Genomic DNA, 13,654 nt, shown 5'->3' on the forward strand with positions numbered 1-13,654 from the left:
AGCACATTTCAAAAGGGGAAGATAGAATGGACAAAATTTTGTGTAAGGGTCAAAAGACTTAGGATACTTATTATGTTTTGCATATACAAGCAAATATAAAATTTTTATTTTTTTATTAGAAGATACTTTAGTCATAAAAATGGCATTCGTAGTTAAACCTCGAGTGCCAAAATCGTCTTTATTTATTAGACCTTTAGTATTATAGCCTAGCCCTGTTTGCTAGCGTCAAACAATACCTCTATAAAATGTATTTTAATTCGAGTAATAAAATGCAACAAACCAACTTTCAATCGATTCACTTTCCCGTAACAAATGTCTCGGGTCAATTGGAAACCATTCGAATGAATGCATAGGAAAGAGAAAAACTATCGAGAGCTATTAAACTTTCCATTTATATTGCAATGCCAACTAACGTAGCGATGATTGTTTCGCATTGCTAGAACTACATAAGTATTGGTTATTTTCATGAACATAATGTTTGCGTATTCCGTTTGCTCCCAACAAGAGTGGTTATCTAGAGTATTTTTTTTAAAAGATAAGCATTTTTATGAACGTATCTACACTCTATACTAATATATAAAGCTGAAGAGTTTGTTTGTTTGTTTGTTTGAACGCGCTAATCTCCGGAACTACTGGTACAAATTGAAAAATTCTTTTTGTGTTGAATAGATCATTCATCAAGGAAGGCTTTAAGCTATAAACCCATCATATATCGCTGCGACTAATAGGAGCTAAGATACAATGGAAAATGTGAAAAAAGAATCGGGCGGGTATACCTAAATCATAACTTATATCTTCTACCCACGGAGACGAAGTCGCGGGCAACAGCTATTACAATATATGCTCATTCTGCTCACGTCTTAGTTATGGGAGAATATTCGTAAAGATGGTAAATGAGCCGTCACACTCCAGATAAAGTGAGGCAAACAGGTCTAGTCTAGTAGTTGGCCCGACCTACATCGTCGTTGACGAGGAAAGCGCGCGAAATGTCGCCCTCGCCTTTTTGTGCCACCCAATTGTGATGCCACAAGCCTTTAAACGTCTGAGCTAATTTCGTTAACATTTTCCAACGCCCTGACCCGTGAAAATACTAGATGCCTTTGTTTCGTTATTGTTATTATATTTAGACCTTAAACGTTATACAACTTTGTTAAACGTAAGATAATTGAAATGGAGTTGTTAATTTTCCGTCTGGGTGTTTAATTTAGAATTAGGAACGCGCTTTCGTTCCTATGTACGTTGTTTATTCAGAAACAAGGATACGCTGGCCTTCTTTAATTAATTATACGCCTACTTAGAAATTTCGTTGGAAATAATTTGTGTATTAAAGATTTTGAGGCACTTTGAGATTAAGACAAAGCGAAACGTAGGATTGGATTAAAATATCCGGCCATCCTCCCTCCTTTCGTCACTATTGAATGCCTGGCTGACCACAAGTTAGCGTCTTCAACCCTTATCAATTTGGACTTCCAGACCGGGTAACGGAATCGAAGTTTCAAAAAATTTATTTCATTTGAAAACGATGTCCCTGAAACAAATAACTAGCTGTTTATTGTCTTCTAATCTGAACAAAGTACCATTTACTTTAAGTATCTGCTTATCTAATAACAATTAAATATTACGTTTGTTTACATAAACGTTAAGCACTCTTCACTAGTGATAAATAATTTTATAGTGGTAGGTACTAATTACATTTTTATGTATTTCGACAAGTTTAATATTTTTCATCGTTTCAATTACTAACGCACTGTGATGTAATATGTTTGGATGTTTATCTGTGCGGTACCTTAAATTTAAATTACAATGTGGTATCGTGGAAAGTACATAATTAATGTGATCAAAATGTCTCTTCATAAACACGAAGACGACCCTACTCATACTGTGCAGATCACTGGTTAAGACCTAAACTAATATTTTGTTGTTAATAATAATTAATGTTAGTTCTTTCATAAAATTAATGTTGAACTGGCTATCGTTGTTTTATCTGTAATTTTTAACGAAAACTCTAAACACTCAATTTGGGGCCAACTACTCATTACCTAAAACAAAAAATTATCATTTCAGGTACGGAACATTTACGTTACGTTTATTTTCTTCATTAGCAGTTTTAGACACGAAAAACTTTCCGAATATTGTCTACTTAGTTAATTTACAATAACAATGCATTTCTATTGAATTAAATAATTTATACTTTATTAATACGGCTACGTGAAAACACGTCATACAAATAAAATACAGACATTTTTATTACTAGAAAATGCAGGCAGGTAGCTGGCCTGCGCTTGGATATTATAAAATAATGTGCGCCGCAGAATATTGCAGGAACTCTCATCTTAATATTAAACCAAGTAAAAATGTAATCTCTCGCGGAAAGCCGTCTTGCTCGTTATAGGTATAGCTAAGGCTAAAATCGTTTCCAACTTGTTCTTGCTCATGTTTACGTTGTTATGCTTGTATTTTTCTTAACCTGCACTACATAGTAATACGTTTAATTTATATTTAGAAACCTTATAATAAACTAAACTGTTTCTGTTTTCATAGGAAATATGTTCTCCCGATACAATAATTTCTGGTTCTCATGTTTCTGGTTTTGGTCTTGTGCTTTTGGCTTGCAAAATCCGTTTAGACGTCGCACTATGGAATCCTTTACTCTACATACCTAAGTTACTTGACTTTCATATTTTCATTCTGCCAAATTTCTGTAAAATTTTCTCTAAAGAACTTCAAAGTGAAGTAGAAATTCTTTACGTTATTAACCTTCAACGTTCACTACAACGAAGATGCATGTGCTTTCAGTACATATTTATGAAACCGCACCGTGCAAGGTCGACGGTTGTTGGTCATGCTATCAATTTCCGTAATAAGACACCATCTTCAATATTAAATGCAATATTACCCTCTTATGGTCCTTCGTCTGCTACTAACGGTGCACCGTATTTCACAACCTTCATAACTGTTTAAAATATGTGCCCCAGGATATTTAATAAGCTTTTTTGACTATTTAGGATAGAGAGCATGATAAATGTTTTCTGTTTAGTAGAGACGAATGTTTAGTAGAATGTAATATAAGCAAAATCTGAGAAATATGAGCAAAATCCAGTCGTTGCTTGTTCCAACCATATCTGTCTCAAAGCGTTTGATACATAGTAGTTTTGGTACAGTCTGGAAATAACTTCCGCAGCGTGCATATTACACAAACTTTCTGTATGAAGTAAGTTTATTTAATGTTCTCAAGCACTATGTTTCTTCAACGATACTTTGCCTTTGTTCCATGTAGCAATAAAACACCTAAGTTATGTGTTATGACCTCAAGTCGAATAGTTTTCGAGTTACGTTCGTGATCGCGGTATTATATTTTATGAGTCACGTCGACATTACGAGCTTGTAACGTTACTACAACTTGTGTTTAATTTAAACTTTTGACACAGACGTGATTTTACAAAAGAAAGCATCGCGTTATCCGCATGTGTGCTGAGATTTCTCGTATCGACGCAGCAGTAATGCGGCGGTTGAATAGTCGTTGTGTTCCTAGAACCCGAGCCGTGAGCAAATCTACGCTTTATTACGTCTATGACTGCCACTTGATGCAAGATAACTGTCCTAGCGGGAACGATAATTTCGCCGAGAGGAAATAGCGGGGGAAAATGTGAAAACAACTAATTCAAATTGTCTCAGATCAGTAATCACTTCACTTCCATTACCACAAAGATTTCCACGCACATAAATGCAATCTCATTTGATTAATCAAGGGATTATCTAGCTCGCAGAATTAGTGACAGATTTTTTGCGGTGATAAATAGTCTGCCGGTGTAAACGCTATCAAAACTGACTTATCTAAATGCACTCAGACGAACGCCGGAACCCTAGCACCCGCACAGACGTGTGCGGTCGCACTCATTGTTCTTAACAATACCACATAATATAAGACGAAAGCTTATCTCTGCCGCACGTGCTGTTAGCCGCAGTTCTAATCCCACGATAATCCAACCCGGAAAAAACCAATAACCATTGTTTTGTTAGCATATTTACGCTACGTTCATGGGATGTTTGCTCGAATTATCCGTGTGAACACTACGCTGTTACTATTTCAATAACGTAATCAGACTCTTGTGAGTTGTTCCGCATTAAACTTTCCGCGCAGTCTGGTCTGCTTAAGCCTTACGGGGTTATCCAATGCTCGGTACGTGGCTCTAAAGAGAATAAATTGTGTGTGTAAAATTGTCTCACATGAGTTACACAAGAGGAATGCACAACCGCGTCTCAATTAAACTCGACCGCCCCAGGGCACCGGTTGTCGCCTTACTTTGTGTCTACGTAAAATAGTGCTATAGAAATCCTCCCTCTCACTCTGGCAAAGCAGCTGCATGTGAATTGTGAGCGTTTGAGACAAAAGTTAAGCCTCGTTGTTACGGGATTGTGTTCGCAATCTCGTCGCGAATTTCGCATGAAAGTTATTTTCATGTGCCGCGTGTTCGGGCCGTTAAGGTGGTACGTATAAATTATGACAGCAAAAATGATCGTCATTAATTTGAATGAATGTAGTCAGTGTTTAAATAATGTATTAAAGATATAAACTGGCGCCGAAATAATCAACAGCTCCTTTCGTGAAGAAAGTGTCCGCCGCCTTGAGACGCCAGATGGTTGCTTCTTGTTTTGGAGATGCACGAAACTGTTGGGAATGCATAATTAATGTGCAAGAAGCGCACACTTAATTTACTAATTTGCAATCGAGGCTACGGCAAATTGTCCGCGTAATTCGACATGAATAAGTACTGAACTGTGCGTCCCTATTGGATGTTCCGTGTAATTTGTACGTGATTTTTCTGACATGCATATTACTGGTACTTAATAAAGATATTATTCGTACTTCAAAATTAAAAGTTAACTTTGTAAAACAATGGTAAATTACCTCGAGACTTCCCCTTAATAGTTCATAACTTTCTACATTAACTGTCAAACTATGTAAATTTTTTGAGTTTCAACAAAGGTGAACTTTCCCCTTTCCGTTATAAAATGCTTTGAAGAAAATTTATGATCCAACTATGTGCTATAAAATAATAAGCGTGGAATACTCGGCTGGCGGCGGTGACGGCTAAGTTGTTGGGTGTGGCTAATTAAAGTTTTGTGGCCTTTGGCTCCAGTTGTCACTTCGTATCCTGTCTTTCGAACGTAATGCCTTGAGGGTTGTCGGCTGCTATATGTAAATTAGTATTACTACTTTGTTATTGAACTGGGTCGGGTCGGAGAGCAATTCTAATTACATGCTTGTCGAAATATTTACTTAGGTTGTCTTGGGTAGGACCGTTTAGACTGCTTTATTTTTATAAAGCATGAGCTTGACTTCCCTCAAAATATTATTTAAAAGACGTATAAATAAATTATTTTTTCCTTATATGAGAATTAGCAATTTATCAAAAAAAAAATAGTGCTGCATATTTGGATTATTGTTTTAATTTATACTGAATACGAAATATTTGTCAAATTGTAATTACAGGTAACTAATTACACTATTTATCATGGAGAACAAACATTTATCTGTAGAATAATTATTATTTGAAAATTAATTAATAACGCAACTCTGGGTTAACCTTAATTTAATTACACCAATCACAAATAATATTGAAATTAAACGTTACCGATGTAAATACAATGTGGCGGTCGGTCCGCGCTGCCCGACACATTCATTGATGCTATTCAATAAATTAACCTGTCAAAACGGTTCCTGCTCAAAGTGCGACAATTGAGTTAACTCGATGCGAAATTTAGTACATATTATGTAATTTATTCGCTGCGATCCACCGCATCGCTGACGATACTGTAACAAAGACATTGTCTCGCAATTTATCGTTCAAATTAATTTATGTCGCTTCGAGTAGTACGGAATCGGTAACTGGCCCGTACACATTCTCTCAAAGGCATTTTCAGCACTTTTGCATTTTATTCCGCATTTTTAGGTCAAGTTGGCCCTTTTTATCTTTATTCCTATCTCTGGTTCCCATTTCCACTAATGAGTCGCTAGATGCAGACAAATTACTGTCCGTTTCCCTCGTTACAGTTTCTCGGCAATTGGAGAGAATCTAGTTTGTAAAAGTTTACTTGTAAATTTAAGTCCTTTGTGTCCCCGTAAGGCCCCCTAGTCCTCATTATGACTTTGCGTTTAATAGTTGACACCGCAAAGGAAATATTTACTGTAAGCCTCATTGTTAGGTTAACAATGCTATTAAATTCATCTGTCGCGTGGCCAAAATGGGTTTTCCCGAAGTTTCTCTCAATTGAAACCCGAGTGTCGTTTGTCAACCCGTAATGATCTTGGCTTTGAACAGCGTCGGCAAGTAATACCTTTATACGCTGTGTAAGTGTACGTGTACATAATTAATTTACGGTTTTATAAACCGCCTCACTGCGCTCCAAACAGTGAATGAATTTCGGCAGTCAATGGGATGAAATAAATTGCGCCCCGGAACTTTAACAATTTTTCCATTTAAGCTTTTTAAAGAGTGCTTTTTGTGAGTTACACTATGTGAGTTTTATGCAATTTACTATTGCTACGTCCGATGTAATGCAATTTTTGTTTTATGTTCTACAATTTTGTTTGTTGTTGTTGCAGCAACAAAAGACGAGCCAGACGGTGACAGTAGCGAGTGTCGTGGGCGGCAGCAGAACGGCGGCGGGCGCGGCAAGCTGCCTTACAATGGTTACTCGGAGGAGTGCCTGGACCGGCTCGAGCCCAACGGGAACATACCGCACGACAAAGAACCGCACTATGGTGAGTACCTCTATATTCCACAACCTCTCATTAAAAAGTGTAGATGATGTTTTTATTAAACAGTTGCGTCTAAATGTTTTTTGACTGCGGATCGAATTTTTGTTATAAAGACTACTCGGGTCGATTTTAAAATGTTACAGAAATTTGCATCTTCGCGGAGATTTCTCGTAAAGTGATCAACTAAGTTCCTTAGATCTTTCAACTTGGATCAATCTAGTTACAAAATTATAATAAGTTAATTACTGTTGACGGCGAAGCTCGGTAATACATTACCTTAAAATTCAATGGCTTCGCAAAATTTCTATTGACGTAAAATGAACCACAAGTTGTGCTACATTCTAAACTCAAGTGTTCTACTTTGTATAATCAGGAAAATGTTTGTTTCATTGAATCGCAGACTACTCTAAAGTAAGTGCACTAATGACGTATTCTGAATTGTAACAGATGTCAACGTGTCGTGTGTCGAGTGCTTTGTACCCTCTAGTACTCTCTGTTCCGCTGCATAAGGGCACAATCGCGTTAATCGCCCGTACGAGATACATTCATGAATGTACACCGACTACAATTCACGTTGATTTGATTGTGTGTTATTACGTATAATTGAGTAAATGACTAGGTATATGCCTACTACCCTTTAATCATTTGTTGTATGAAGGTCTGACTTCGGATAAGTAATTGATAATTATGTGCGGAAAACATAACTTAGTAATTAACTGCTTTGAGCTAAAATAAACGTATTTTTAATACTATGTACATGTAAAACTCTTTCCCACGACAAGGCAAAGGTCTTTTCTCATGCAGAAACAACTATTGAGTTCAGGTTTTCTCACGATACTGTCCTTCACTGTAATTCAGTAGCTATCTGAACTAAAAATATGAATAATAAAAAATAAATCATCTAGACAAATAACTGTCTGTTCCAACTTTAATACACTTTAACCGACTTTACTACCTCCTTTCCATGAAACATTTTCACTATTTCATACACGTGAAAAGTATGAAGATATATAGTTGTTCATATGAATAAGAGGGCAATATTCCTCAGCGGAGGTTAACCGCTTGCCGCTAATAACGATAATAGAGAAATGTCGGGCACTTTAGACCCGGCTAGCGAGTTATTACTAATCATTATGCATAACATTAACCGTTACTCAACTATAATATTGCTGCAGCTTCCTTCTAAAGCAGAAAACCGTATATTAATAGTATATTTAAGACGTGTCTAAATATAGGAATACTTGGATTATTGGATTGCGTGATTAGACTACTATTGACGGTCACGTATGTTAGTAAGTACAGGCGTTTTGGTTGAAATCTTGTGATAAAATTTTCTCTGTAAAATTGCACAGTCAAAACAAGCAAATGTCAAAAACAAAATGTTTATGTTTTGAGTAAGCTTTAAACAGGCACTCGGGAATCGTTAGGTTACATAACTAGAGATTCTTAGTCCGTATTGATGATATTAGATAATGCAAAGGTAACTGAATGTGGAAGCATTAATATAGGTAACTATCTGTATTTTTGCCTGTATCACCGTGCTCTTTTACGGAATTGCATTTTTAATGTAATTTGGTAGTATGGATACGGTTAGGAAAATCCATGGTCAAATCTTTGTACTGATAAAGATCTTACAGTACGTTGGTGATAACATAACATTTGCATATCCAAGCCTAGTTAAACAAGTTGAACAAAAATGTCTTCTCCCATTAATATCTTCTACAATCTTACATACAAGTATAATAAATGTATTCAACATATTAGAACCGAACAACATCAATACAAAACTTTTATAATTACGTTATACAGCGTGTTCGACATTTAGGATCAATTATGAGTTAGCTCCAAGTCTCGATATTGCTGTAATTTTACAACTTCGATGTTTATTGTTTACCAATATTTCTCTCGGCGTGCCATTAGTATACATTGCTTACGCTTATTTGTAAATAAACTCTCTCAAACAAAGCAATATTACCGATAAATGCTGAAATTTAGCTTGGTGTTTTAAGCCTTAAATGTAAACGTTATCGCATCGTAATTAAAAGTAAATATGTTTCGACAATCTGGAAAAATCTCGTATCTTCGTAAGCGCGTGATCAGTCATTTCAATCCGACACATGTCAAAATGCGCTTACAAAAATCACTAAATAAACTAACAAATTTTATTTATTGATCAGTTAAGTTTGTCTGTACAAACAAATGTGTTTAAATAAATGGCAGCGAGAGGAAGCAACCCGTACGGCGAACACATCAGCATGAGCATGACATACGTAAATAAACGCACTTCGGTAAATATACATTAAAGGGCCGACAACATATGCTCAACTTGAGAGTTGAGATTATACATTGGTTTACCGTAAAACGTTTACAATGATACGAATAGTTTAGAAAAGCTATGTAAACTTGGAATATAAACAAGTAGAAAAGTGCTCCTACATGACTGCCGGAGTAACTCTTTTTCTTTCTAATTCTCGTCGCTCGATATTAAAAATATTCTTATTTGTTCAGTTTTTACATACGAAGACTACGATAGGACTCCCGTTGGGTCCGGTACTAATCGGGCAATCCCGAAGAATACGCGTGAGGGAATCGTTGCATTACTTAATTATGTTAAAATAGTCGATTTCCTGAATTTTTTGTAAGGTTAGTTTGATCTTCATCTCCTAATCGTGACACACGCGTGGTCTATGCCTATCAAATCATTCAACTTTTCTGTGTTTCAACTATAACAGACAAAGTCATACGGATAACCTAAACAAAACTAGTACCGTGCTTATAAAATTAAACATACAAGAATACTCCGTGTATAATGTAATATTAGCTAATATTTAGACAGCGCTGTACCATATTACAATGTTTGGATTCGCAATGAAGTATTAGCGAAACGCTAGCGATATATCTAAAGCCGTATTAAGATTTAATCCTCCAGATAACATTTCAATTTTGTCTTAAATACACATAATTCATATTATGTTACTTAGTACACAAACTTAGGATTCACCATCTTATTTTAATTAAAATTTTGATTGATCTAAACCAAGTAAGTCTCAAAATTAAAACTTTCATACGAAATAAATTTTAATTTAATTATATCGTAATAGCTTTTTTGTGTTCTTCGAAAATGTTTTGACAAGTACGATAAATGATAAATATTATTATCTTGTTTTACTTTACAAATTGTTGAACATTATCTACCTTTAAATCAAACTATTAACACAATATTGTATTACTACAATATAGCGTAGTATCAGTTGAAAGTTATCTCTATTCAAACACTGAAGTTGTTACTGTTAGAATCGTTAAAATTTGCTCATAAAATGTAATATTCGTGCAAGAGGTACTTGAACTCAAATATACCATACATATCACTCAATAGTTTTTATTGAAATATTCTTGACACTCGATTAAGAGTTAGTACGTCTGTCTCTTGTCTTATTTACACTTGAAATTGAACTTACTTTTTTGCTAGACTTCTAAATTGTCTTCCTCTTATCTAAATAGCCAGGGGGAAATTTAATAATGATTCTGAATAGCACATTTGTGTTATGTTGTATGTACAATGTACATAGTTTGATGTTCCCTCATTAAAAGATAATCTGTCAAACAGGCGCATATTACCTGCAGCGCTCCACCCTAAAAGTTTATTGTATGCCATATAATTACATGACGTCACTTAACGTGCATCTCTACGTACTAACCTCAAGTATTCAAGTCTACGCAAATGAACTTGAAATAGCTATGGCGTGAGCAATGCTTATAAAAAGTAACCGTGTATTGTAACTGTTACTTGTATTACATCACGTTATTTATATCAAAATATTACGTAAAGAATAACATTTATTTCGTTTGAGCATTTCGACGCCTTCATAAAAAGTAAAGCAACACTTGGATCCTCGTAGTTTCATGTTTAGTCTCGATTGACTTTCGTTATCCGAGTCTAGTATATCCAACCCTCGCCCGCTTCGCCCACTAGTTTATGTAAACAATTTATTGTTTTCTTGCCTCAGGGGTTGTTATAAAAGATTATGAATGAGTCAAGAAGTACGGGGTAAGCGCTAGAACAAGTGTTTCACGTCACCCACTCTCTTGCTTGCTTTTGTTTGAACACATTTATTTTTGTTGCGTTAATATGCAGTATTATGTTTACTGAATAGTCCTATGACGTTGTTTTTACAAGAAAGTAAACACTGGCTAAGATTATGTACATGAATATGCTATGGTTTTCCATAAGAAACGGTTTAGTTAATCTGTCTTCACATTACTACACAACTACGTAATTGATATTTCTCGTACCTAATTATCTTAAAAGCTATTAGTTTAAGTGGCGTTTCACACCTAGGTATATTTTTCTTACTAAGCTTTTTTGCTTTACAGCTCACTTAATATTATTCAGATATTGCTTTGGTGACACTTATTAATTATCTTAGTTTATTTTATATACCTCTTCATATTGATATAGCCATAATTATTCGGTTAGAATTGACACGTCCCATGAGCATTCTGTATTCCCCCTTGAAATTATATGCCATTGATTGATAGGCTTGAGATACCACGGAGCTTTGCGGTAACGATCCGAATAATTAATTAGTTACCATCGGACTAGTTATAGCGAGTTATGAATTGAGAACTAATTGGAATACACTAGTGTTCAGTTGAGTGTTTGGATTAGTTGATTAGTACTATTTAAGCTGTTTGTCAAATTCACACGTCGAAGACAGTTCTGCTTATGATGAAGGCATTGATTTTGTGATATTTGTACAGTATTTTAAAATCAAATTCGTCTCAAATAATGTCAGTTAGTACCGGCATTCTGTTTTTATTTAAAGGACAGTCTAGACGCTCACATTATTTGTATATCGAATTAAAAAGGTCTGAAAAAAAAACTCAGGTACTCGGAGTATTCTTACAAAGGCAACCGACATGATAAATTGCATTAAAAAGAAAAATCTTTAATGGAATTAAATACTTCTGTTTCCATGGATCTAGCTCGGAATGTTCTAATGAATCGCCCCGTGACAAGCAGCTAATAATACAACAGCCTTCAACTAGGTGAATGTGCTTGTGGGAGTATGATCACCTCAGCAGTTCAACGAATCGAACCGATGACCTTTCGATTCAAAGGCCACACACTAGCCTTTAGTATACTGTCGCCTAATGTATATGTTGCGTGCACTGATATTATTCAAACTTAATCATCTAGAAATAAATTCGCATTCTAAGCGGTATTATAATTTAGTATTTGAATAATTTATATTAAAAACGTCTAAATTTGAATGCCGAAAAAAAATTTTAAGAAAAGTTTATGTTGGTATTGCTAATAGATTAACATTTAATAAATGTAATACGTTTGTCGTTAAATAAGTCAAATACTTTAAAATCTTAAAAGAGCAATGGCATTACCTATACATTTTTGTTAACCGTATCATTCGTCCCACTCATTCGTGCACACACATACCTACACTGGACACTAGTTTTAGCTAGAATATGCAAAGCAACTTGATGCGAAACATAAGATAAGACATACCTTGTCAAGGACTCAAACGTAACTCTTTAGGATCAATATACACGAGTAGAACCTAAGCTTTATAAAGTCTGTTACTCAGACTCAACTCATAAAGTTCAAAATTGCTTGAAGACATACGTGAATAGTCTCAAAACCTCACGAAAACCCTATGTTCAAGATCAAGCGAAATTGTACGTTACTGCTATGTTGATAGAGTTTGTTTTTCACTGTGATAATATAGTAGATATTAAACGTTGTATTGCGGCTTAAGCCGCACTGACCCTAACACGACCAGCATTCGACTTATTACAAATACATAATGATTACCTGTTTGTAATAGTACCAATGTAGTATGCATCGCAATCGCAGTTGTAATCACAATACACGAATCAGAAGAGCTCTCTTTAAGTCATCAATGCAAACAGTTAGACATATACAAAGAAAAATAACCCTTATGGCTATACGTATAAAAACGGTGATTAGCGGCACGTCATTTAAAAGGGATTACCGAGATCGGAGGGATAAATAATACCCCACCTACATATAATTTAAAGATAAGTAGTACACTAGAATATTTTACCTCTTTTTTCTTGAGCTCGAGAAAAACTTTACGCACGCATTTGTTGTGTTGCGTGTAACTTAAACAAAGCTATTTTTGTAAAATAATCATGTACATTACATGCTTCTAATTACATTTTTTATAAGGTACTTAACCTTGTTTAATTGTTAAAATAATCCACATAACTTCGATTCCTACAATAATTTAGATTATTTAAATAAAAATCATCTCATTCAATAAGTTTTAAATTATGTCCTGGACAAAAACAGCGGACCTTTCAAATTTTCTAACGCTACGTTTGAAAAACATTAATCCTCGTTAAGGTAATGGAAGTTATTGTTAATATTACATTATGCGGATCAAGTAAAACCGCTCTGAAATGTTGTTCTCGCGGAATGCGAAAACTTTTCTAATTGGGTCACATCGCGCCGTATATTGAATTAACGGGGAAACGAAATCCTCCATGCGTGTAGGCCCCAAATAACTCCACTAAGTTACTTGATAAAACTGCAAACTGTTTGTGACTTTTAGAGGAGCCTGTGATATATATTATCTAAAGAGATATACAAACTCTTTTTTTCGAAACTGAGTTTCTTCCAGTGTCTAACTCATTGGAGGAAACTCAGTTTCGGATGTCGCATTGTAGCTAATTATGTCACAAGATTCGTGTTATTAATGCCGATAATATATTATTGTGTTATCTGATCTCTTGTGAGCTTTATTAATGCTTATCTTCCCGCTAAATATGCGGAATTATATATTTTAATGACAGAATGTAAAGTTATTGCCTCGGTATTGAATTTGAATAAAATTATTGTTAGATCATTTT

The 13,654-nt window shown here is 35.0% G+C and overlaps 1 protein-coding gene across 2 annotated transcripts in view; it reads left to right on the top strand.

Annotated features, from left to right (window-relative positions):
* LOC113507794 (cyclin-dependent kinase 14) overlaps nucleotides 1–13,654 on the top strand; it is a 67,402-nt gene that overhangs the window by 36,097 nt on the left and 17,651 nt on the right. For both annotated transcript variants that reach the window (XM_026890719.1, XM_026890720.1), the window contains exon 3: nucleotides 6,608–6,766. In XM_026890719.1, the coding sequence (XP_026746520.1) occupies nucleotides 6,608–6,766 (159 nt within the window). The remainder of the gene's footprint in view (nucleotides 1–6,607; nucleotides 6,767–13,654) is intronic.

The sequence above is a fragment of the Trichoplusia ni genome, unplaced genomic scaffold (assembly GCF_003590095.1).
Source record: "Trichoplusia ni isolate ovarian cell line Hi5 unplaced genomic scaffold, tn1 tig00003150, whole genome shotgun sequence".
Classification (NCBI taxonomy): domain Eukaryota; kingdom Metazoa; phylum Arthropoda; class Insecta; order Lepidoptera; family Noctuidae; genus Trichoplusia; species Trichoplusia ni.